The sequence below is a fragment of the Lepisma saccharinum genome, chromosome 2 (assembly GCF_977018435.1).
Source record: "Lepisma saccharinum chromosome 2, izLepSacc3.1, whole genome shotgun sequence".
NCBI lineage: Eukaryota > Metazoa > Arthropoda > Insecta > Zygentoma > Lepismatidae > Lepisma > Lepisma saccharinum.
In genome coordinates, this window is record NC_139230.1 from 166,439,107 (window position 1) to 166,465,816 (window position 26,710).

Below are 26,710 nucleotides of genomic sequence, written 5' to 3' on the forward strand. Positions count from 1 at the left end.
ATATCATACTGCTATTTGTGAAAAAAAATCTAAATCTAAATCTCAGTAGCTATGAAGGTCTACACAAGAATTCTGGAAATGAAATTACAAAATGAAGTGGAAAACAGACTAGAAGAAGAGCAAGCTCGTCAGACACAGGATCATATATTTACACTGTGGCAAGTCATTGGAAAGGCATTAAATAAGGAAAGAGAAGCTTGTGTGGCCTTCCTAGATCTGAGCAGCTTTTGATACGGTACCAAGAGAACAACTATGGGATGCACTGGTGAAAATTGGAACATCTCCTGCACTTGTACAGAGAATACAAAATGTATACACGAGAGTGAAAGGAACAGTCACATTAGCAGGGAAATTCTCAAATGAATTTAGGATAGAAATAGGAGTAAAACAGGGAGAAGGCCTGAGCCCCCTTCTGTTTACTATCCTTATGAACCAGATCATCATACAATGTAAACTAAGTACTGGCAGATATAAAGTAGGAAACCGAAAGATGAGACAAGTACAAGTACAGTCATTTGTATATGCTGAGAACATTGCCCTGGTGGCTACGAATGGAAAGGAGTTACAGAAGTTGGTAATTGAATGGGCGAGTACAATAGAAGAAAAAAGAACGAACATGAACATGGATAAGAGTAAAGAGATGGTGATGACAAACAAAAGAGAAACTGTACCCCTAAATATACAGTGGAAAGAGACACAGCTGGAACAAGTAAACAAATACACATATCTAGGAACAGTCATAACATCAGATGGAAGAATGGATGAAGAAGTTAGTAATAGGGTACAAAAGGCAAACCAAGTGTACTCCAACCAGGGAGTCATAATGTACCCAATTTGCGTTACACGGTACGTTCCATTTTGTAGGAGGAAGAGTATGGTTCAACTGCTGGTACCAATGTAACATAACGAAATGCAATATGTTATAGATTGACGTTACAAGGAATGTAACAAAATGTATTATGGTAGATATTAACGTTATAAAGGAACGGAACGAAATAAGCACATTGGAACATAACGTAATATGCAATATGGTATATACTACCGTTACAAGGAACATAGTAACGAAATGCAATTTGGTATATACTAGCGTTACAAAAACGTAACGAAATGCAACATGGTAGTAAATAACGGTACCTAGGAAAGTAATTGAATGCAATACTCCGTAATGGAATGAAGTGAAAGGCAATATGGTTAATTAACGTTACATAGGAATGTAACAAAATGTAAACCACTGTAGCGGAATGGAACAAAATGCAGTTGGGTACATACCATCTGCATAAGGAATGTAAATAAATTCAGTATGGTAGATGTTAACGTTACAAGGAAAGCACAATTCACAAATGTTACCTAGTAATGTTATGGCACGTGACGAATATAATCTATTTAACATCAAGGAAGAAAAAGGAATAGCCCAAATCTCTTACCTTTCATTGGAACATTGCGAAAAATAACTCAGTATATCGTGAGTGATTAATGTGAAATAGCAGTTAAAAATATGGTTCTTTGTAAATAAATGAATTTCAACCAGGGTTGTTTAAGGGTCAGGAATTTTAAATCAATTCAATTCCGGTTCAGCAAGGAATATTAGCAAGCATAAATGGATCTGGACCGTAAAGAGAATTTTTATTATTTATTTATTTTTATTGTAACAATATAAAGGGTCTGTGTGATTCCAATGTATTTAAAAAATTTAATTCAATTGAATTAAATGGTATATTTAGAACATTTAATTGTTGTCTGTGGTTTACATTTGCCATTTCACATGCTCAGACTCCAAACACATCTACAAACACAAGTCACAAATATTACTGTTTATATTCAAATCTGCGAAAAATTGTTAATTGTGTGAGAATTTCAAACTCAAATCTACCTAATCATCTTCAATATATCTTATATTGCAATAATCTTCCTTCCGCCTGTCAGATTGCTCCACAAAGGACATTAACAAAGCAAAAGGATCGAAAGAATTCTGTTTTATTATTGCATATCATTATTTTCCTTCCTCAATAATTAACTAAACGGTGAAAAACTCACATCAGGGCTCTTATAAATCCTGTATGCATAAATCCAATATGATTTGGATTAATAAAAGTTGTAATTTTTCACATCTACGGAGATATATCCAAGCAGAATTCATGCGTAATTTCCGGTGCGAATAATTCATGCAGAATCCCCGGTGAGTAGCCACTCTGATACAATTATGAGGTTCTATCTATACCCCCTTAAAAAGATGGTGTTCACCACACAAACCACTTCAATCTCGCTACCTCTGATTCACCAGAAGATGCTTCCCCGATGGTGAAGTGGGTCCCAGGGTCGATACCAGGTGGAGGCAAATAGTGCATTGGATCCCACCTTAAACTGTAGGTCCAGTTCCGATTAGCCTTACTGTGCATAAAGTGGACTTAAAACACCAACTCAATCAATTTACCTGAAGCATGGGTGCATGCTGACTTCTCTACGTCCTCATCAAGGGCTTGGTGAGATCGGACTTCCTCGGGTTCAGAAGACTCCTCTGAGATCTTCTTTTTTGTTGGCTGGTCACTCATCTTCTAAGAATGACAATATGAAAGAAGAAACAGAAATGTCAGACTATCTGAGGGTAGATGGAGAGAGAGAAATTTACACTAAAAAAATGTGTCACTTCATCACTAGTTAAAATGAGTGTGCAAAAGTATTCAGTAATTGACATTCTTGGGGACCTAGGCTTCATCTTGTCCACAGTTGAAAGAGTCAACTACAGATAGCAGTTGACCAAAAAAGGGACTTTATTGGCAAGAGTCAGTATAAAATACTTATGTCAGCAAATAAACAACTCTGTTTATAATAGTCTGTGCTCCACTTTTGAGGATTTAAGAAACTAAAATCTCACTAAAGTCACCAATACCACAAATATCACAATAACTGCAGCAAGTTTAGAGGCATTAAACAAACTCGGACATAAACTACATAGATGTGGTGACTAATCTTACATTACAAGTGCCGGCCTCCATGGCAGAGTGGTTAACACAACATGCTATGATGCCAGGAGTCTCAGGTTTGAATTCCAGCCTGGGGATGGGTGTTTGTGAGTGTCTTTTAATCAATTTTATTGTATCATCACTCATCCTCATCTTTGTGATTAGCCAAAAATGGCACAAAGAGAAGTAAAATAAACCAAATCACTCACTCACTCACATTACATGTAAGGATATCAGCCAATTAAAAGAATTGAAAGGAAACTTTTAAAACTTTGGAAAATACATTTGGCAGAGTAAAAATGTTTATATTGTATGTAGTTTTATTGCCTCTCTAAGATAATCTTGACATTGACTATAATAGTTGAAACAGATGAAGAAAATAAACGATGATAGTCAGTGTGTCCGTAATGTCACAATGGAATGAAGCAGTGGATACCATGTTGCAGTTCTTCATACAGGCGATGCTGAAAATGCTAGTGAGGCAATAAGAAGATAAAGAATAAGGACCCAGTGATTTAAGGATCAAGTGAGGTTTTCATGAGTGATATCAGTATTTTCTTGACAATAACATTTATCTCTTTCTCAAAATAAATTACCAAAAGTTGATTCAATCTATACACTGTTGTAGGACCTTGCAAACCATGGAAGCAAAGAATCAGGCACTTTTCATAAACAAATGTAAATACAAATATACATATATTGATTATTATTCACTTTGTGAAATAAAATAATTTAAAGCATAAGATAAAATGTTGTAGCATTGCAGTCTCTGGCATACCATGGCATTGCACTGTAAAATGAGCTACTGAGCTAGCCCTGCTTTAAACTGATTTTTTGCATAATTAGAATTCTACATCGAATTAAATATTACAAATAAATTCTGAAACTAAATTATTTAACATAATCAGTTTCTTAACCAACAAAGATCAATGTCATATGAATAAAACTGGAGAGTCTTGGCTTTGAACCTGCAATGTCTCATTCATTCAAAGAGAAAGGAAGCTAAGATTCGTGCATTTTACCAACTACCCCACAAGACCACTGGGAAGCAAGTGACTTGAAACGTGTCTATAAATGCAATAGGCCTAATTATAACTTTCTCTTATTACAATCATATTTTTGCTGCACATTCTGAAAAATGTAAAGTTTTGTGCATTGCACAGTACTGTTAAATATGTATATTTAACCTAAACTATTCATTACTATGCCCCCTTGTGTTCACACTTCATAGAGATTTCTTCCAGGTGGGCTACTACAGAGTGCAGTGTTTCCAAACCTCAAAAAGCTTTATCTGGTTTATTTCGACATCCAAAATTGCAAATATTCTCAAATATTATTCCTCATATTTTAAGTTTTGCCTTTAGTTCTGTGTTAAGATGTTAGATGAATTTCTGACTTCATCTGATAAGCAAGGATGTAAATCTTACACAACAGTGTTTCTTGTCTAGTAAAGTTGGGTACTCCCTGCTGATGTTCAAAAACTATATCACCATATTAATGATTTGTGGACATCACAGCCATCACTCAGATGAACGCAAGTTTGATGTGCAGCAAAATTCGTTCAAAAAGAACATAAAATATAGCTGACATGTTACGCTAAAGATGCTGTATGAGTTTTTAAAATTTAAATATTTTATTACAAAATTTCTCGCTGAAAGTCTTTACGTGAAGAAAGAGAATGCAAGTTAGCCAGCAATGATAACCGGAAAATTTTTGTGATTTTCAGAACATATTACTTTCTTACTTCAAATGCTTACACATTTTGTGCATAAAAAACTACTGTAGACATAAATGAACCTTAAGAATGTTTCACGATTTTTACAATGGTCTTGTGTCACTGTTTCTATCATTTTTTACAGTAAAAGTAAAAAAATAATAATTTTCCGTTGAATGACCAAGAAAGTATTTCAATTTAAAAATTACCTCATTAAGTACTATTTTGTGGCATATTTTTCGGACTTACTATTGAAAGTTGAAATTGTTGCTTATTGGCAACATTGTAGGTGGGTGGTGTGACCTTGACTGGACTACTTTCATGGCAATAGATATAGCCAAATAAATTTACATAGCCAGATCCAGTCCTGATTACTTTACCTATGCGTAAAATGGACTAATTTCACTTACTTGTACCTATCATGACATAAAACATGAAATAGATATTAATATCAATTAGGTGTTTCAGGGCAGTTAAAAACCTTACTGTTCAAAATACGTATGCAGAAGTACACATATTTAGTGAATACATATATAAAGCCTGCCAAGCATTATTTACAATTGGGTGGTGTGCGATGAGTGCATTGAGTCCCACTGGCACTGTTTTCTGGGTTTTTGAGACCAGAGCCCACCACATCCTCCTTTCAAATTACTCACAATGCTGGGTCAACACTGACATTTTGGGGGTTTCCCCCGGTTATCAAACCTGCGACTGCTCAAACCAAAGCAAGACTAACTACAAGTGTCAGCGACCTGTAGTTCTGTCCTCAGCTTCTTGAAGCTTCAAGGTTTATTTCCCATGTATGTGCTCCCACTGGTGCGTGTATACTTTCAACAGAGTTGACAATCTCAATTTTGTTTTCTTTAAGAGAGACCTCATAAATTCATATAAATATATTTTGAATGATAATTCAAAAGTAATATTCTAATAGAAATGAAAATTAAATGTAAACACAATATTTTTCGAATTAATATCCATGAAGTTAGTATTTACCTAGGTACATTCATAGATATTATATTGCCATTTAACTGCAGGCTGATTAGTAATAATAATAAGAAGAAGAAGAAGAAGAAGAAGTAGAATTGTAATATTTTTGGGCAACTGACAGTTTAACAACATAGTATATCTTAAATCGTCTACTTTACCATATTGATAGAGCACTTATTTCAGGAGAAATGAGATAAGGTCAGATGATGTTTTACCGTTTACTGAGCTAACCAAATGAGAGTAGGACGAGAAGGGTAGGTGGCTGAGGGATGCACCAGCACTTACCTCTGCTTCCTGGCGGCGGCACTGGCTGCTACTATCAATGATCCATCAACTGATTACAACTTAAATAAGGCCTGGTGACAGGCCACCCTTCGCTTAAATAGTAGCCAGTTCCGCTGTACTTTGCAACCTCCGTTTCCTGTGGAATTCTCCTCTGCAAGTCGGAGCATTCCAGGAGATGGAGGAAACTGGACAAAAAGTACACTAGGAAGCAAACGTTCTGCACTGGCATCCCTAGCCACCTACACTCCCCCGCCCTGAGGAACCTTGATATGGGGGGAAACCATAGCAAGGTTCATTTGCATATACAGAGTAGTAAATGAAAAAAATAATAATATACACCTACACCCATACATAACGAATAGCGGAACATAAAACTTTGATAAATGAGAAGCAGTCTTTTTTTTATCATTATAGTATAGAATACCTTCAATTTTGTATTCTCCGTTGAAATTGTCCTTTGGAGTAATACCCATAGATAAATTGAACACAACATTAGGTTACTGGAACATATAGGAACCACTAAGTGGTTTTGTTTGTTTTGTTTTGAAATCACCACGGTGCAAAACATAACCGCGCTGCAGTCCGTGACGGAGGTTGTCCGTTTGAAAACAGAAGGAGAGCCAAATGAAGAAAAGTTATGTCATTGTGTGGAGAATGCTGTGTCTGCAGGTCTCCGAACTCAGACGCACGACCTTGTGACGTCATGAACACACTTGTAGATAGATCATCTTTGTTTGTCACGTTCAAAGCTCGCAACACTGTTAACTGACACCGAAGAATGCCACACTATGCGACTGGTTGTTGGTTCGGAAAAGCTCCCTCTGTACACCTCTGGTGGAGCAAAAGTCTATCCAAAGATGGTCCGTTGGAGTGGGTCTGCTGATCACTGGCGATCAAGGGATCCCTTGCCGAGTCCTGTCTCTGGGTAAGGGATGACTGGCAATTCGATGTAGGGCACTGATATGATGGGCACGGGGGGGGGGTCAAGCCCTAGGTGCATGGGCTTGTCACTGCTGAACATCTTCTGTCCAAGGTGAGATAAGTCTTTCCATGACACACTGCTGATAATATGGCATCTTCTGATGCAGAACGAAGAGTTCAGGTCTGACTGGTAATCAGAGGGTACAGGTTTCGGTTCTTGGTGGGGATACATAGCACCATAATTTGGAATACACTTTCAAGGTCTGATCCTGGAGGATAATTGGCCACTGGGTCTCCAGAAAACTGCACTGGAGCGTGGGTAGATAGTCCAGACATGGATGCGTGACTCTAGGTCTAGGAATATGAGTGCGGTGGGTACGTCGCTTAGTGGGTGGCCTGTTTTAAGAGCAATGACACCAAAGTAAAGTACATGGGCATCTCAGGACAGTGTACAATAGAAAAATGACACATAAGATACGAATAAGAAGGACCAATGCGGAAGCAGAAACAAGATGTGTTGGAGATTCCAAATCAAAGGCTTGAGCTCGCTGTATGAAGCATAAAGCGACTAGTTTCTTGTGCAAACCTCTTATAAATAATAATGCAAATGTGAGGGCCAGGTTCCAAATATAGAGCATGTAAATAGGTACGTCACTGTGTTTATAAAATGGCTTATACTCGGGGATGGGAGTGACCTGAAAGGTCGGGATATCCAATGAGGGAATTTCCATTTGCCAATCTTGTTTCAGGATGTGTGAAATGTTGAAGTCGTCGTTAAGTTTATACAAGGTGCCTAATGGCATTTCGTGAATCTTTGTCCAAGCCGAAGAAACGAGATGGACGGTTTTAAATTTAGGGTGTTGCCGTGCAACGCTGGGATATACTGGGTGAATGGAAATGAATTCGGTGACGCTTACTTTAGAATTGCATGGGAGTGACATTTTGACCGCTCCGTCCTGTTCGTGAGTGGCCATGGAGTATTCTAGAGCTGAATCGTTTGGAAGGTAGGCGGTCACTACCGGAGGGGGGAATGTTATTATAAATTCTGTTCTGTCCACTTGCAGAATTTCCGTAAGGGTGGAATTTTTGCAAGTGTAGGCGCACTCATGTAAAGAGTCTCGAACGGTAGTTGCGTTAATCACTTGCCGGACGCAAGCAGCAAAACTTTAATGCGATGAAACAAAGGTAGGCAATTTGCAGAGTCTCTCCCGATGAATTTGGCACTTATCCAATTGAGTGCCTTGAATGACAATTATCGAATGTTTATCATTTATAGCCACGAATGAAGGAACATAATTTATAATACAGGTTTGATTTTAATTTTTGAATGGTACTGGAACCACTTCATATAGTTTGTAAGTGGATCCTTTTCTTTTGATTGGAACGTTCACTGTTACAAATATGTGGTCATTCGTTATTGGACATGTTGCCAAGGGCGTGCCATAATAAATTCCAATCAGTTCTAATGGGATGGCTACTTCGTATCCATCGTGAAGAATATTTGCTTCGACGTTACGAAGATCATGGAGGAACATCTTCAGAGGAATGCTTTCGCTATCCAAATATCCCATGCGGCATGATTTCGAAGTACTTTGAAAACGTTGGATTTGAAGGATTTGAGAAATTTGCATTAAAGTTGTGGTTTCCTCTAAAAGTAAACCCTGAAATTGTAGGTTATCCTGTTCTTCAAGTAGTTTAAAATTTGCCATGAACTTTGATTGTTGTTCATCCAAAGCCGAAACAAACTCGTTAAAGCGAGTTACAATTTTGCTGACATTTGTGTCATATTCCTTTATTTCATTGGAGACCGTCTGGATAAAAATGTGATTATTCGTAAGTTGTTGTCTTACTGCCAAAATGTTTTGCTCTACATTTTGTTGGGAGGTGCGAATATTATCTAACTGAGATTTTGTGGCGAAATCGCAACAGAAGCTTGCGAAGGAGGAAACAAAACTAAAAATGGTACGTCTAGTACGTACGTGTGAAGTAGAAGAGTTGGTTGTTAAGTTTTCCGTATCTTTATAGTACGTGAGCATTAAGTCTGTCTGATTAAATAAAGGAGTTTGCACTTCGTGCAGGTGGTGAGCCCATACACAGTGAAGGTGAGTTCTGTATGTAGCGTTGCACATGACGTTGCGAAGGTTAGTGTCAAACTTCTGAAGAGGGGGGAGTTGCAGTGTCACCTTATAAGTGAGTGGAATGACGTAATCATACATCAGAGCTTCAGGCAGCGGTTTTAGGTAAAGGCCTGAGACAATTTGGAAGTCCTCAGTGCACCATGTTATTTGAAATATCGACGCTATTGTTAATAAGAGAAAAGGTTGATGCGGTGTAAATACCATGTTTACAGTCATAAGCCCCTTGAATCTACGAAGAGAAAATAATAATTATGAGTATTTAATTGAAAATGCCACTGAGTAGTCTATATAGTAATATGCATAGCTATTCATAAAAGGCAATTATGTACACACAAATTGTTTTTTCTGTATAGCTAAGTGTTACCAGTGTGGGTGTGTGTCATAAAACTACGAAAAAAAGGGACTGGAATTTGTAGCAAGGGGGGGGGGGTTGAATTATTGCCAAATTGCAAAACCATTTGCCAATGGGCCGGTAGTTCCCCAATGCCTGGGAATATTTTACGGATGCTGCTGTAGCTTTGAACTGCCCCGCACCCATTGGAGCAGCTTGACAAATGATTGGCAATTCGTGAATTTCGGGACTGTCCTACGTGTGTAGCTATGGTATGTAATTGTTTTATGTGCACATAATTATCCTTATCACATTAAAATTACAACTGGAGTTTAAATCTTGCATATGGTAATAACAAAGGTATAAATAACATGAGCAATTATAATAATTGCAACTAATCCCTTTTTAAATCTGACATATATGCAATGTCTCCTCTACTAGTAATTTCTTACAGTATTATTTTATTCCTTTTATTTCCTTTCTTGAACATTTCTTTCGTATGTTCGGGGGGGGGGGGATAATAAACAAGTACATTGTGTGTACAAGGACGATCGTCTATAAATAATGTACATTGTTTGTTCGTACGAACTATAGAATCTTTACTGAAGGCAATGAAACGCGTGTAACTGCTTAATTGAATAAGCTACCTTACTTGATCGACATTAAATCTCAAGCATTACTTTTAACGCGTAAAGGGATTATTATTAGATGCTTAGCTTGCTTAATTTTGATATGTGTCCAAGGTATAGTAGTGAAACTGTACATTCTTGGTCATAAACAAGGGTCAAGCCTGCATCATGAATGTGATGAGATGTTACAAGAGTATGCTAACTATATCAACATCAGAATGACATTTGGTGTACACCCTGTATATGATTTGGGATGGAAAATTTGGTTTTAAGCTTCGTTATATTACTCAGAAAGGCTTTCGATTTCTTTCGCAAATATCTCCCAGTCTTCTTGAGTGTCAATGCAGAATGTTATGGCATCTACTTGGTCATTGTATTTTGCAAGGAATTCTCGAACTGAAGCAATCGCAATAACAGCTGACGCTGTCACGTCAAAGTTGTGTGGCGTAGTGGTTAGGAGGGGAAATGCGATACTTCTTTGTTTCAGCGCAACTAGCAGTTCTAAGCAGTTTGTGAAGGATTTCTTGAGAATCTCCGAGTATTGCTGATTGGGAGAAACAATGTGAAATGTGTAGTTAGCGTTTGCGGTAGGAGCGGATGTAACTTGCACATCTGTGGCACGTTCCACGTGGGACTGTTGATTGTCACGATCGTGGAAATGCAACGATTCTTTTCCGGATGGAAGGAAAGATCCCTCGCTTGCACTGACTAAGACGTCAGCTTCCTGTGAGGCGATGGAACCTTCAACTACGTGAACTTTGCTACCAACGGGACTCGAATCCATGACCATGGAAACGTTTGTTGTGTTCCTAGGGGGGTAATACTTTTTCAGGCGAGTAATACTGATGTCGTCTGTATGTAATTTACCTTTCTCATCTTTCCACTGAATAGAACAAATATTGCAATGTGGTTTACCTATTATTGTTCCAGGCCCAAAATAAGTCCTGGAAAATGTCTTGGATTTTCCTTTACGGACGACAGGGTCAAAAATGAGAACTTCAGAACCAATAGGAAAATCTTCCTTTTTGTGTTTTTTGTCTACGTATAGTTTGTTGGTTTGAAAATGCCGTTTTGAATTTTTAACGGCGGTTTCTCTCGAAACTTTGAGTTTTTCGATTCTTTGAAGGTTTTCCGTATCAAGCGCTGCGTCTGTGGCGATGAGGGGAACATAGCCGAACAATGCCTCAAAGGGTGACATTTGGGTAGAACTTGACTCATTTATATTATGAGCAAAGACGACACTTGGAAGGTACTCGCTCCACAAGGCATGTTTTTCCTTGATGTAGCTTTTCATTACATGTTGAACGTACTGATGGATACATTCAACATTTGCTATTCTGTTGTGGAGGTGAGTAGCAGCAAATTTCAGATTAACACCTAAGATGTTGGACAATTCCTGAAAAATGTGAGATGTATGTGCACTCGCTCTATCCAGATAAAGATATTTTGGAATACCAAACACAAGGAAAATATGGTCTATTAGAAACTGAGCTATAGTTTCGGTTTGTACATCCGGAACCGCTTTACTTACAAGGTACTTTGTACAGTGGTCTATGGCAGAGAGAACATATTGTTCGACATGGGCGCTTATTTTAAGGGGGCCGAATGCATCGACTGAAACTGCCTCAAAGGGGGTCAGAGGCGTGTCTACTTGTGTGACTTCATACGGGGTGGGACCTTTTGCTTGTTTGGATATCTGGCATTGGGTACAAGTGCGTACTAGTTATAAATGAATGTTTTCATTTCCTGAAAGTAGTATCTTTACAAATATAATTTGTAAGTTTTATCCGCTCCAAGGTGTGCTCCCATACTTTTGGATTCATGTATTTTGGTGACCAATTCGTGTCTCAATTTGGATGGAATGCAAAGGAGGTGCTGTTTGGTGTTAGCATATCTGTGCACTTGGTACAAGTAATTGTCTATAATGTCATATTGATACGATGCTCTTTCGTATTTTGGGTCCAGATCTTCACTTTCAGTAAGATAAGGTAAAATTTTGGAAAAATATGGGTCCGAATTTTTCAAGTCTCTAATGTTGAAATTCGGGTCGGCAAGAAAATAGACAAGTGTGTCTTCAGTGACATCCTCGTCATCCCTGTTCCTTTCTTGCAGTTCTCTTGAAATTGCATCCGCCATTTTGTTGAGTGTGCCTTTTAAGTGGATAGGTACGATCTCGTATTCCTGCAGATACTGACTCCATTTCGTCATGCGAGAATTTAGGCTGGTTTTGTTATTCAAAAACGTGACTGCTTTATTGTCGGTTACTAAATGCACTGTTTTACCTAACACATAGTAGCGGAAGCTACGTAAGGCGTAGATGCATACAAGAATTTCTAGTGAAAAGGTATCATATCTGGTTTCTGTGTCTTTTAATGTTCTACTAGCAAAACAAATGGGATGAAAATTTATTTCACAGTTTTCATTGGTTGCCGGTTGACACAAAATGCCACTTATACCCTTTTTTGATGCATCCACAAACACGTAATTTGGTTTTTGTGGATTGTAAGGGGCAAGAACAGGAGCAGAAACAATCTTGTTCTTCAGCATTTCGAACGCTTTTTGGCACTCGTCGGACAAAATGAACGGAGTGTCTTTTTTCAAAAGCTGTAGAAGGGGTGGATTAAATTACTAAATCCGAAAATATAGGCACGCACAAACGAGAACATAACGATGAACCTTCGCAATTGTTTAATGTTCTTTGGTGGTGGAAATTTCGTTATAGAATCTAGGCTTTTGGGAGAGATTTCAAATCCAGTTTCACTTACTTGGTGGCCTAAACAGGTGATTTTTGTGTAAGCAAAGCGTGATTTTTCTACGGACAGCCGTAGGTTCGCGTGCCATAGTCTATTGAATGCATTACTCATTACTCGAAGTAACGAGTCCAAGGAATCGGCACTCAAAATAATATCATCCACATAGATGGACACTTCATCCTCGCTTACCCAATTGAACACTAATGAAATCACTTTATTTAAGGCATATGGTGAGTTTTTGTATCCCATTGGCAAATGGCAATATTGAAATAATTGAAAATTTGGAATGGAGAATGCTGTATTCTGTTTACTTTCCTCTGAAAGTCTGACCTGATAGAATGCATTTTTCATGTCTAGTTGGGTGAAATATTTCTTTCCAGCCAGGTTGTTTAGAACAGATTCTACGGAAGGAAGTGAAAAACTAAGGTAGGGCATTTGTGAGTTCAAATAACGAAGATCTGTTAGAATTCTATACTCGTTATTGGGTTTCTTGATTAAAAATCTAGGAGAGTTGTAGGGAGACCCCTGTGACTGACGAATGATTCCCTGACTTTCCATTTCTAACAACTGATTTTTAATTTGCTCACGTAAGTGTATTGGAATATTAAACTGGGGTCGGTGAAAGGCTGGATTTGTCCCCGTGTCAATTTCATGCTCGTAATCTTCAAAATCTCCTCTATCTTTGGAATCCCAAGCAAATGTATCGCTGTATTCCTGTATTAAACTCAAGATTTTTTTCTTTTTCCTCAACTGTCAAATCTTTGTTTATGTTAAGACGAGAAGGATCGAATTTTTGTTGTGCAATTTTTATTTTCTCTGTTAACTGCTCTTCTGTCATTTTTAGACAGGTGTCAGTGGGGGGATTTGAAATATTGTCACTTGATATCTGCTCATTCTGTATATCGTTCCTTGTTGGGGAAAGGGCATTATAATTTTCCCTGTAGATAGGTTACCTAACACTGTGTTATTTGTGATTTTTATCTTATGAGTTGTAGGGTTAATTATGTGAATTACAGGATTTTCTGTATATAATAAAGCTCTAGGAACCAGCAGGCTCTTTTTCAAGAGAGAGGGTTCTGGCTCCAAAATGTTACAGTCTTTGTCTGAAGTGTTAATAATGTTTACAGGAACAAACATTTTAGTATGGGGTGGGATTTGAACTTTCTTTACTAATAAAACTTGGGGGATATTATCAGCAGCAATTTTCTGAATAACGTGTTCGGGTAGCGTATTCACCTCAATTTTGTCTTTGGGAATTTGGAACCTAGGTGGTTTCCCAAATCGAGTGAGTTGCATGGTGTTGTTACAGGAATTTATGCTTACGTCATGTGTCATCCAGAAATCGTTGCCTAACAATGGCAGCATGGATGGCATGTGGATGACTCTAAATGGATGAAGAAACCATTTATTTCCTAGACGAAATCTAATAATTGCGATTTCCCTTATCGCTATTTGATTTCCCGTGACACCCCGGGTAACACAATTTATTTGCAATTTTTTAGTTTTTTCAGGTACTAGGTGATCTGGGAAAATTGATGTCATGGCACCTAGGTCGATGCAACAGTTGGTAGTTTTCCCCTTACAGTTACCAAGTGTAGCGTGGACCAGGTATAAATTATTTTGGTTAATTAGTGGGACATTAATTCATACCCCTCTTTCCATACATGGTGTCCCTCTACGTACGGAAGTTAACCGTTTAAAGAATCACTTTGGACAGCTTGTTCAGAAAGTTGATTGACGTGACCACAGCTAGTGCATTTATTATGGACTGGTGTGTTTGGGACGTCTGCGTGTTTCTATCCCATCGCTGGTAATTAGGCCCTTGAAAGTTACGTCCTCCCCTGCCTCTAAAGCCTCTACCTACACCCCTGTTACCTCTAGTGAAATATTGATTTTGCCTGTAAAAGTTCTGGCGTGGAACTTGGTTAGAGAAGTTACCATTATTACTAGACACGTACGTTCTATTCTTGCCACCTCTAGATGGCCAATAGTTGTTTCTGGGGGGTTGATTTTGCATTTGTTTTATGAGCTTGTTGCTATTTGTCACACAATTGATCAATTCTTGGTGTGAAATTTGAATATCGTGAAGTTTGTTTGCAAGAAGGCTAACATCTTGGTTATCCTGAACGGTGCTATTTGGAACGGCCAAGCGTGGAAAAGAGGCGCCCTTAACGGTCGTTGCTCTGGCTGACTCGACTGGATGGGCAGCTGTTTCCACCGTGGGAGCTGCTGCCCTCGCATGTTCGTACTTGTGAACATGTTTCCTTCGTGTCGGCTTCGCAAGGATTTTCTCCTCGTCAGACGAGAATGAATCGGAAGACGACGTGTTGGAATCACAACCAAAGATTGTATTAAATTTTTCTTGCCGATTGCGTTCTTTAGCAATGACTCGACGCTTCTCCATGCGTCTGAGCCAGCTAATAAGGTCTTCCAAATTTGCGAATTCCTTTTCGGTGGCTTCCAGGTATTTATCCTGGAGGCCACTTATGATGGAATACATGAAGTTTCCTGACCAGAGCGGATTTGCTCGTTACGTAATTCATCACCGTTTCATCCTTCCTTTGGATCCTAGCATGGATCCTGTCCTCGGCTAACCTGAGGTCACCTTTCTTCGGGAATGTGTATTTTAATTTGTCCTTGAGATCGTTGTAGGACAACGTAGCAAAGTTCGGGGAAAGCTTTATGCCAGAAAACCATTCCAGGGCGATTCCCTTCAACGCTAACGCCAGAGCCGATTTCTTTCGCTCTTCGTTCCACCCGTGAAATTCCGCCAGGCTGTCGAACTTCAACAAGAACTGATGGACACTGTCTCGTTTTCCTCCCAAAAATGCAGGCGTTTTAAAGGATGCGGTATTCGACATGTTTACCTCAAGGTTGCACGAATTTACTTGATGCCCTAAGGACTCTTCGGGGCAGTTTGGACAGTGCGGATCAGCTAATGCATCGATTCGAGTGGCCTGTATTTGCCTACTTAAATATCTGGTAATGACTCGCTGATTGGTGTGGGGGATTGGGGTAGACGAAACAGGTAATGAATGAAGTTCATCGATGGTGCGATCAAGTTCATCTTCGAGTTCATTGAGCCTATCCATTGAACACTCATTGCTTGGCAAATGGAAATAGACATGCCAATTGGAGGGGGGGGGGGGGTTGATGCCAAAGGAGAGAAAAAGAAAGGTTTCAAAACCAGGAAGTCAGGCCTCCACCACTTAAATCGTCTACTTTACCATATTGATAGAGCACTTATTTCGGGAGAAATGAGATAAGGTCAGATGATGTTTTACCGTTTACTGAGCTAACCAAATGAGAGTAGGACGAGAAGGGTAGGTGGCTGAGCAATGCGCCAGCACTTACCTCTGCTTCCTGGCTGCGGCACTGGCTGCTACTATCAATGATCCACCAACTGATTACAACTGAAATAAGGCCTGGTGACAGGCCACCCTTCGCTTAAATAGTAGCCAGTTCCACTGTACTTTGCAACCTCCGTTTCCTGTGGAATTCTCCTCTGCAAGTCGGAGCATTCCAGGAGACAGAGGAAACCAGACGAGAAGTACACTAGGAAGCAAACGTTCTGCACCCGCATCCCTAGCCATCTACAATATTATGGCCATGTGAGCACTATGTTTACATGTGTTCTAGTTACAACCTCCATGTAGATTAGGTGCTCTTAGCCAAATGTCATAAACATTAAAGTTTATTGATAGGAGAAACAATAAATATGTATTACACACAGGGACACTTAAGTAATAATAGGAACTTATCTATCAAAAGAGGTTATCATGCATTAAGTAACCTACACTAACCAAATATAAATCCAACATACCTAAGGACCCAGTCATAATTAAGGACCTCAGTTATTCGCAAATGAGATAGCAGCAAACAAAAATGTGATTTGTTGCAAAATAAATGTTTATACAGTGTGATCTCTTTAATCCGAACTTGGATAATTCGAACAAAAGCACATTCCCCATGAAACCCCTATCTAAAACAATATTCCCCATGAAACCCCTAACTTAAACAATGTTAAAAATTACTACTTCATTCGAATTTTGAAGGTTAAATTTGGATAATTCGAAGTCAGGTTTCCAATAATTTCATATAAATCTTTACAAGAAAGACCAAAGTGGTTGCTACATAAGAAATTCCAAATATGACTGTCCCCCTTTTCTTCTAGAAAAGGTTGTTTTTATGGTTAACAAATGTATCAATGGCAGATAAGAGAGGGCAGCGGGAATCCTCAGCGCTTTTTTTTTGTAGGAATGTGACCTTCACCCTCTCAGAAACAAGTTGAGAGGGGAGCGGAAGTTGAGAGGGGAGCAGATAGCTGGACAGAAGGGGTCATTTGTCTGCATTTTAGTGGAGTCACAATATCGAAACATGGTGTGTACAGTAGCTTAACATTAGATAAGAAAGTTGAAGTGCGTGCAAAAGAGAAAGCATGTTAGATATTGACACGAGTGTTTTAAAATGGTTCAAACAATCACATGATGCGAATATTCCAATAAGTGTACTGTTCCTGGATGGAAATATGGATAAAACATAGCAGTTGTAAGGTAAGGTAAGGTGTACTGGTTGTGTATTAATGCCATTTTATGTTTAATACATTGTGTTATTTCATTGTTTTGTTTTTTTATTATACAGGGTGGCTCAATAAGTCACTTAACAAGTGACTTATTCCAGGCCACTGCGGCACGGAACATGAAAAAGGCGATGACCAATCCTTGCCTGGCCAAGGGGGAACCACATTAACGTCACCCGCACGTCGGCAGCCATCTTGATGTCTGCCATCTTGAAATCAACTTCAGAAATTTAAATGGGAATGGGGTCGTGCAAAATATCAAACTGGGCTAGAATTTCACCAGGAAAACAACTGTGACATTTGTTTTCACCTAACTTTAATTGTTGCAGAGTTAACAATACCACAAAGTTATGGCTCAATAAGTCACTTAACACCCAGTACAAGGCCAAAATGGGCTAGAATTTCACCGGGAAAACAACTGTGACATTTGTTTTCACCTAACTTTAATTGTTGCAGAGTTAACAATACCACAAAGTTATGGCTCAATAAGTCACTTAACACCCCCAGTACAAGGCCACTTCGGCATGGAACATGAAAATGGCGATGACCAATCGTTGCCTGACCAAGGGGGAACCACATTAACATCACCCGCACGTCGGCAGCCATCTTAATGTCCGCCATCTTGAAATCAACTTCAGAAATTTAAATGGGAAGGGGGTCATGAGACATATCAAAATGGGCTAGAATTTCACCAGAAAAACAACTGTGACATTTGTTTTCACCTAACTTTAATTGTTGCAGTTAACAGTACCACAAAGTTATGGCTCAATAAGTCATTTAACACCCCCAGTACAAGGCCACTGCGGCATGGAACGTGAAAATGGCGATGACCAATCGTTGCCTGGCCAAGGGGTAACCACATTGGCATCACCCGCATGGTGGGCAGCCATCTTGATGTCCGCCATCTTGAATTCAACTTCAGAATTTTAAATGGGAAGGGGGTCATATGAAATATCAAATCAGGCTACAGTTTCACGAGAAATGCAATGGTGAAACTTTTTTCGGCATATATTCAACCAGTAAAAAGTTAAGACTGAATTCTTGTACCAATTTGCTCCTTTTCGAGGTGTTAGAAAAAAGACTTAAAATTTGTTTAGCGCATCAGTAATGCATCGAGATCAAAGTGATGTCTAGGGAGAGAAGTTCACATGCCATTGCACACGATTTTAATCGGATACATCCATGAAGAGCTGTGCATTATGAATGGTTGTTGCAAACAATTACAGTGTGATGCTTCCATTAAATGAAGAGTCCTTCGCAGTGACAAGGCTAATGTTTATGTTCATAAGGAAGTTCATAAACAGAATATTCAATGCTTTTCATCTGATAACCCATTTTCGACAGATCAAAGCTGAATGGTTAGTGCTGGTAAGTTAATGGTGTGGCGTGCTGTGTGGAACACAATTGGTTAGTCAATTTTCCATCAATGGAACCTTAAATGCTTAGGGCTACTTGGATTTGTTAAATAAACAGTTTTTTTCATCCTTGCTTATGGAAGAAGGTACTTTTTACAGAGTTTTTTTTTTCAATAGGGAGGAACACCAGGACACTAAGGGAACGTTTCTGTCCAAAGTTAGTTATCAGATGACAAGGGTCACATATTCTGTTTATGAACTTCCATACGAACATAAACATTAGCCTTGTCACTGTGAAGGACTTTTAATTCAATGGAAGCGTCACACTGTATATTGTTTGCAACAACCATTCATAATGCGCAGCTCTTCGTGGATGTGTCCGATTAAAATCGTGTGCAATGGCATGCGAACTTCTCTCCCTAGACGTCACTTTGATCTCGATGCATTACCGATGCGCTAAACAAATTTTAAGGCATTTTTCTAACACCTGGAAAAGGAGCAAATTGGTACAAGAATTCAGTCATAACTTTTTACTGGTTAAAGATACGTCGAAAAAACCTTCACCATTGCATTTCTTGTGAAATTCTAGCCTGATTTGATATATCATATCAACCCTTCCCATTTAAAATTCTGAAGTTGAATTCAAGATGGCCGCCGACCATGTGGGTTTCGCCAATGTGGTCCCCCCTTGGCCTGATAACGATTAGTCATCACCATTTCCATGTTGGGCACTACAGAGGCCTTGTACCGGGGGTGTTAAGTGACTTTTTGAGCCACAATGTATTCTGGTTAATTCGAATTTTTTCGTAGACCTTGGAGTTCGAATTAAAAAGAGCCCCCTGTATATGCACAGTGGCATGTTCTAAACACATTTTTCTTGTATTCAAAAGTGTGAAATAGTGCGAGTTGTGACCTTTTTCATGAATTTCAACAGATTCAACATGGGTAACGTGCACATTTTCCCAAACTTTACATCCAAAAGAACTTTGCTGTGTGTTATACATAGAATAATTCTAACACCTACATGAAACCAAGTCTAAATGGATGTTTACCAAAAACCTTTCACCTACTATAATATCTTGAATCACAGAGCAAAGTGATGCAGTTTTGGAAAAGATAAGTGTCAGATGGGAGCTGTATCATCGGTATTTAGCATGAAACATTTTGCATTGTTGAGCGAAGTGACAAGGTTTTGAAAGATATCAACTTTGCACCTACTGCCAAGCAGGAGCCATGTCATCGGTATTTGTTAGGCTACAAGCTCATTCTTTTCTTTTCATTAACAAGCTAAGTGGCATGGCTTAACAACTACAGTAACACGGAACTATAACAATGGTACATTATTTGCATGTAAGAAATAATGAAAAGCCATTTCCATCACATGCAGGCATAGGCACATGATCTACAAATTAAGATACTGGATTAAAATCTCAATGAAGGTTTGATTTTAGGTACATCTGTAAGAAAGTTGTGCTAGAACAAAAATACAAATTTGAGGGGAAAAAACATCAAAAAGTAGAAAAAATAACACCACTTTTTGAAAAAAAGAACACTGAAAACTGGAGGACCTAGTAAAAGAGTATGCATGGTTTGTACTTTTTCTTTAAAAAAAATATACCATATTGGCCTGAATACAAGCCGCACATTTTATAAAAATTTCAATTGTCAAAAATTAGGATGAGTCTTATATTCGCGACCTTAAAAAGATTGACATTTCGTTAAATCATATGCTGATAAATATGTGCTGATTTCTCATATGAAATAACGATAATGCAACAATAGGATTGTAGAAACTGACCGCATTGTAGATATCATAATGTTATCCAACAATAGCATTGTTGTTTCTAACTGGGCCTTGTAAAAACTGTCGGCATTCTTGAAAACCTACTCTTTGACTTTATTAAGATTGTGTTCGTTCTTCTCTAAGCTTATACAGGTATTCATTTCTACTGAAGTAGATCTACAGGTTTGTCGCCAATATGAACGATTGTGTGGAGAAGAAAGCATCATCAAGCCTGGGAATAAGGCGTACTAATAAGTACTGTGTCGGTAGTTAACAGAAAGCTATCTTTCAAGCAGGTATGGCACACAATTCTAACTTTAATTTTTCAATAATGATACTGCATTTTGTATGTATTGTATTTATAAAATAAAATATGTATCTACATAATTATATTTCCCTGGATCTGCCGGTAAATGGTTACGGTTATTTTCTTCCCTCGGCTTATATTCGGGTATATATTTTCTTTTCTCTCCTTCAAATTTTAGGATGCAGCTTATATTCGGGCCAATATGGTATATAAAGATCTAATTAACAAAAAAGGCTGAAGATCCTGTTGACTTCACTTGGAATGGCCTTTGAGTGAAATCTATGCAGTTTGAGTTATTCAAAAGCACATAAAATACCTGATTTTGTCTTTTCCTGTTGCAGAGTGGGGACCATACAGCCGAAAAATTTTGACCATTGAGAAATAAGAGACATTTAGCCACGAACTGAGCTGCGTCTGATTACCATGGGATCTCTGACGGGGTAGAATCGGGACTTTTTCCACCTGTTCAAGTGGCTGCGGTGCCCACCCAGCATCGTATAAAGTGGGTACCTGGAGGAAACTCTGGAGGAGGGGGTAAAGGCAGGCTCCACACCCCCTATATGCCTTCATGGATTGGTGCAAAGTGCAGGTACAGCACCTTGAATAGGTAGTGTGGAAAATTGCATGGATCTGCACTATCTGGTGGTTCCTCTGCATTATGATATCCGCTATATGTGATGATGTCGGCACGTCAGTGAAGAATTTGTCCGCTTATAATGGAAGTAAATGGAGTTTTCGTTCCAACGGCTGATTCTTTTACATGAAGCATTTCTATGAATGTGATAATTGCTATGTTATTTGATACGTTGATATTGAAGATATTAACGAACATTCTAGACATTGAACCATGTCCTGTTATCGTGACTTTCATTAATAATACCAGGGATAATATACAAGTGGAATGCTCTGAATTTTTGTGTATGAATTACACAAAAAGGTTCATTATCATAATTATTATAAACATTTTTTAAGAAAACACACACTGAAGCATTTGTTTTTTTTATATATTTACTGTCGCTTTTCTTCTAGAAACTAATCCCGACAATGTTGATAACTGATGATTGTATGAAACAACAAAGGAAAACCCACAAGACTCCCTTACGGCCATCGACAAGAGTGCAAGGAAACTTTCAGGCCAATGGGACAACTGACACAGGATGTTCACAATGACGTGACTAGTGACACAGACACTTCCAGACTGTAAAATATCATTCATTGTGCATGAGGGTCCTGCAAACCATTCAGCAAGCCACACGTTCATGTGTCGTATTTGCATGCTGCTTCTCTGGTCAGAAACTCCTTAAAGGAAGGGTACTCAGAAGCAACATGCTACAGGAGGAGTTCACAACAAAGTGACAAGCGACATGGTGTCTTCAGTCTATTGGCAAGCGTTTGCTGCTAATTGTGTGAACAACAGATCTAGGCAACACGATAATTTGCACATGTTGCTTTGTTGCTCAAACTGGGCCATTTCCTCAATAGCTTACAATATGTTGCTGCAGATTGTTGTTCACGCATGCACAATGAGTGTCTTGCTTTAGGGAGATTTCGCACTGAAACGACAAGTGGCACATGACACTTGTTGCTTGAGGATTGCACCAATTGAACGCTGGCATGTGCAGCCCATCATGCCTCTACAGTGTGAAAGGTTGCTCTTGATTAGCTCATTCCCAAGTGGCATGTGTCACGTGTTCTTTCAATCTGAAAGCTGCATTGTTCCTGAAGGACCCGTTTTGCTTTAGTGTGAAATCCCAGTGCTGTTAGTTGTGTGTCTAAAATCTCCAAGAAAAAGGTCCAGTCCAAGCTTGTGTCCCTACTATTCGAAAGTCTGCATTGATTACCAACTGCTCGCTCCTAAGCGACACGTGTCGTTTGTCACCTTTGAATGAAATATCTCTCAGGATACTATTTATATTCTAATAACATACAAGAAAAAACTCTAGTACACAATCTGGCACTTGACATCCAGAATCACATTGTGATGTTTCTTCTTGTGTTACGCATGTTATTTATTTTTACTTGTTTTTCCAAATTAATGCTATTTCGTGACAGCACATTATTCCACTAATATAAGTATTTCTATCAATTCACTTACCGCCTTTGAAGACAAACAAATCTACACAATGTATTCTAAAAATGAACTAAGCTACATTACTTCCACAAGAAAATTATTTGCTGTACTCATCACACTGCCATCTATGATGTCATCCACCTCAGAAACCAGTTTTTTGGGTTGTTTTCCACACTACCTATTCAAGGTGCTGTGGTGAAGGGAGCACTTTACATTTTTACTTCTTTTTAGCCATGAACTGTGGCCACCGTACATCCAATTTTTTGCATCCCAGACCATTTTCACCACTTAAAAAAAAAGTTCTACATGCAAAAATAAAAAAAAATAAAAAAAAAGTATTTAAAAAATTAAGAATAATGAAAAATTGCTATAGATAACAAACTTAAAAATGATAAATTACAATTATCTTCAAATAACACTACAATTCTTGCCAAATAAATCAATTACAAATGCAAGAAAATCATTGTCATGAGATACTTTAAGAATATACATCTCTATTTCAGCTGCAATATAATGGATTAAATAAGCATGAAACATACCTTGCTGCTAGCAGCTCGCCTGCGACGTTTCTTCATCTTTTGGATTTCTTTTCCACTTACACCTGTTACTGTACTATTATGTCAACTATCCTGTAAACACCTGTTATGAAAGAAAAGAGAGTTTAGTAAAGAGAGTTACTGTTCAAGACAAAGACAATCTACTGACACAATAGTTTCTTAACTTTTCCTTCACCTATTGCCAGAAATATAACACATTTAATTATTCATACAGGAACATAAGTCACTGCATTGTTGCTTTTAGTAATCTTACATTTTTGTTAGGGTAGAAGAGTTAGGTTTAATGTTGTTAGAAATTGAAAGTCCCATCCAACTATGTGGTTGAAGAGGCAAAATGTGCAAAGTGGCACATACTTTATAAAGCCTGAAATATCAAGATGCGGAAACCTCAAATACGAGAAATATTTAGAACCGAAGTGTGACCAGAACATGCCCAATTCCTGGTATCCTGCATCATAGCCTGGTGCAAATTCTCAGAAATGTGGCTGTAAAAAGTGTAGGAAGCATTTTTGAGGAAAAGCCGGCAAACAACATTTTCTGAATGTATTTGATGTGCTGATTACGAATATTTTGTTTGCCACTCTCGATTTTGATGTTATGTGCTTCAAATCGGTAAAAAACAAAATGGCGGCAATACGAAATGAGCTCCAAATAACTTTTGAAGGAACAGAAAGAAAATAGTAATCTTGGTGTCAAACATTATGTGTTTGGGTATACTGACTTCAAATATTATGTTTTGTAATCTGAAATTTGAAGCTATTTACTCCAAATCGCTAAAAACAAAATGGTGGCAATATGAAATGAGGTCCTAATAACTTTTGAAGGAACAGAAACAAAATAGTAATCTTGGTGTCAAACATTATGTTTTTGGGCATACTGAATCCAAATATTATGTTTTCCAATCTGAAATTTTAAGCTATGTGCTCCAAATCGCTAAAAAAACAAAATGGCGGCAATACGAAATGAACTCCAAATAAATTTTGAAGGAGCAGAAAGAAAATAGTAATCTTGGTGTCAAACATTATGTTTTTTGGTATGCTGAATCCAAACATTATGTTTTCTAATCTCAAATTTTAAGCTATGTGCTCCAAATCGCTAAAAAACAAAATGGCGGCAATACGAAAGAGCTCCAAATAACTTTTGAAGGAGCAGAAAGAAAATAGTGATCTTGGTGTCAAACATTATGTTCTTGGGTATACTGAATCCAAATATTATGTTTTGTAATCTGAAATTTTAAGCTATGTGATCCAAATCGCTAAAAAACAAAATGGTGGCCATACGAAATGAGCTCCAAATAACTTTTGAAGGAGCAGAAAGAAAATAGTGATCTTGGTGTCAAACATTATGTTTTTGGGTACGCTGAATCCGAATATTATGTTTTCTAATCTGACATTTTGGAAAATTGTTGTTGTTTTTTTCCTATTTTTTAAACTAAAGAACCACAAAAATGACTAAACCTATAATATATTTTTTTACTTTATCTCAGAATGATAGAAACATAGAACCATGGATCCACTTATAAATTTGAAAAGACCTGCACCTATGAGCCATCATCTTACGATGTTTCTTATCAGTTCCTCCAGAACATTGCCACAAACAAAGGATTTAGCTACTTCAGATATTCAAGATACTCTCCTCGAAGCTGAAACACAGGACCAGGAAAAGCTAGACACCTTCGTGAAGGAAAGGATGATGGCCCCTGGTAAAACTCACACACAAGTCAAGTTAAGTGATCCTCTACATAAGTCAAATGCAAAGACCTTCAAGTCCCTCTATTAAGTTAAATTGGTAGTAAGTGGCAAGGAAACCATTTTGAAAACTGACAGGAATATTCTCCAGCGCCTCGTAACTGCCTATGAGGCAGGTCGTAATGTGGATCTAAATCGCATTTTGTGTCATGAACTAATGCCAATTCCAATCTCCCGTGCCAACACAAACGGAAGTCTGAGAACAGGAAACAAAGCCATTCTAGCTGATGTGATGACCAAGGATGTAATTTGTCCACCTGATATATCAATTCCGTCTGCGTCATGCCTTATAATAGATGGTCAAGCATTAGTTGTTGCACTTGGAAAGCCATCAGGAGTTTTTAAACTTTGGTCAACTGGCAGATGCATTTCTTAACCTTGTTGTTTCTATGGAAAGAAGCTTTAAGAGGATTGATGCCACCTTTGATCGGTATAACGCAACTTCAATCAAGGCTGAACAAGGGATAGGCGCTTGAAACATGCTCATTTAGAAAGAAAAGTAATAGAAAATGGATCCGTGCCAATCCCCAACAAATTCGGTGACTTTCTTACTAACTCAGAGAATAAAAAAGATTTGGCCTGTTTTCTCTCTAATCATTTCATCAACAATGCTCCTGAAGACAAAATATTTGTGGTTTCCGGTGGATTTCACAAGGAGGATGACGTACGAACAAACAATCGTGATTTGTCTGAAGGATTGCAGACAAACCACGAAGAGGCGGACACGCGCATTGTAGTTCACTGTCTTAATTCTGGTGCTGATAACATTGTTGTCTCAGCACGTGATGCAGATGTATTAGTGCAATAGGTAGATTAGATGTACGAAATTGTGGTTGCGAGCAGGAACATACATTCCAGTAGATGAAGTCAGGCAGAAGCTTTCATTTACGGATCCTGTCTTCGAAACTCTCATCCCATTCCATGCCATAACAGGATGCGACACAGCATCCTACATTGCTGGGATCAGTAAGAAGACAGTATGGTAAATATTTAACACTACTAAATCTTGGTGTTGACAAATTGAAACAAGAAACAGCACACAAGGCAGAGAAGTTCATGCAAGTTGTATGGTGTACCGGATGCAAGCAGCTGTGATGAAGCCAGAGTAAAGATATTCAGCAAAGGAAAAACACCACAAGCACTGCCCCCCCCCCCCCCACACACACTACCGATACTCTACGGTTACATGTACAACGGGTCCACTATCTAGCCATGGAGTGGAGGTAGTCGGTCATAACAAAACCTGTGTTACCACCACCTACTATCTTGGGATGAAAAATGGTTGATGGACAGCTCGTTCCAAAACTTCAATCACTGACACCAATTCCACAATCCTGCTACGACATTGTCACCTGTGGATGTTTGGGTGGTTGTATATCCACTACATGTTCCTGCAGGAAAGGCCAGCTTGTATGTACTGCAGCTTGCAAATGTGCAGATACTGGCACTAAGGAGTGCATGAATATCCGTGACTAGATAAATGTTTTACTATTTTTGTAGGCAAAATAAGGTTGAATAAGGATAACGTGCAGATTTATCATACATTGGTACTGTTAATATTTCAATATGGTCTTATGCTTTGAATAATATTA

General features: G+C 38.4%; 1 protein-coding gene across 2 annotated transcripts in view; it reads right to left on the reverse strand.

The window, feature by feature from the left end:
* LOC145980541 (uncharacterized) overlaps window positions 1-26,710 on the reverse strand; it is a 134,473-nt gene that overhangs the window by 92,447 nt on the left and 15,316 nt on the right. The window contains exons 2-3 of one of the 2 annotated variants that reach the window (XM_083113570.1): window positions 23,353-23,452; window positions 2,432-2,549 (exon numbers count right to left, since the gene is read on the reverse strand). In XM_083113570.1, the coding sequence (XP_082969696.1) occupies window positions 2,432-2,549; window positions 23,353-23,388 (154 nt within the window). In that variant the 5' untranslated portion in view covers window positions 23,389-23,452. Of the gene's footprint in view, window positions 1-2,431; window positions 2,553-23,352; window positions 23,453-26,710 lie in introns of both variants that reach the window. The other variant, XM_083113562.1, reaches the window with a different exon arrangement.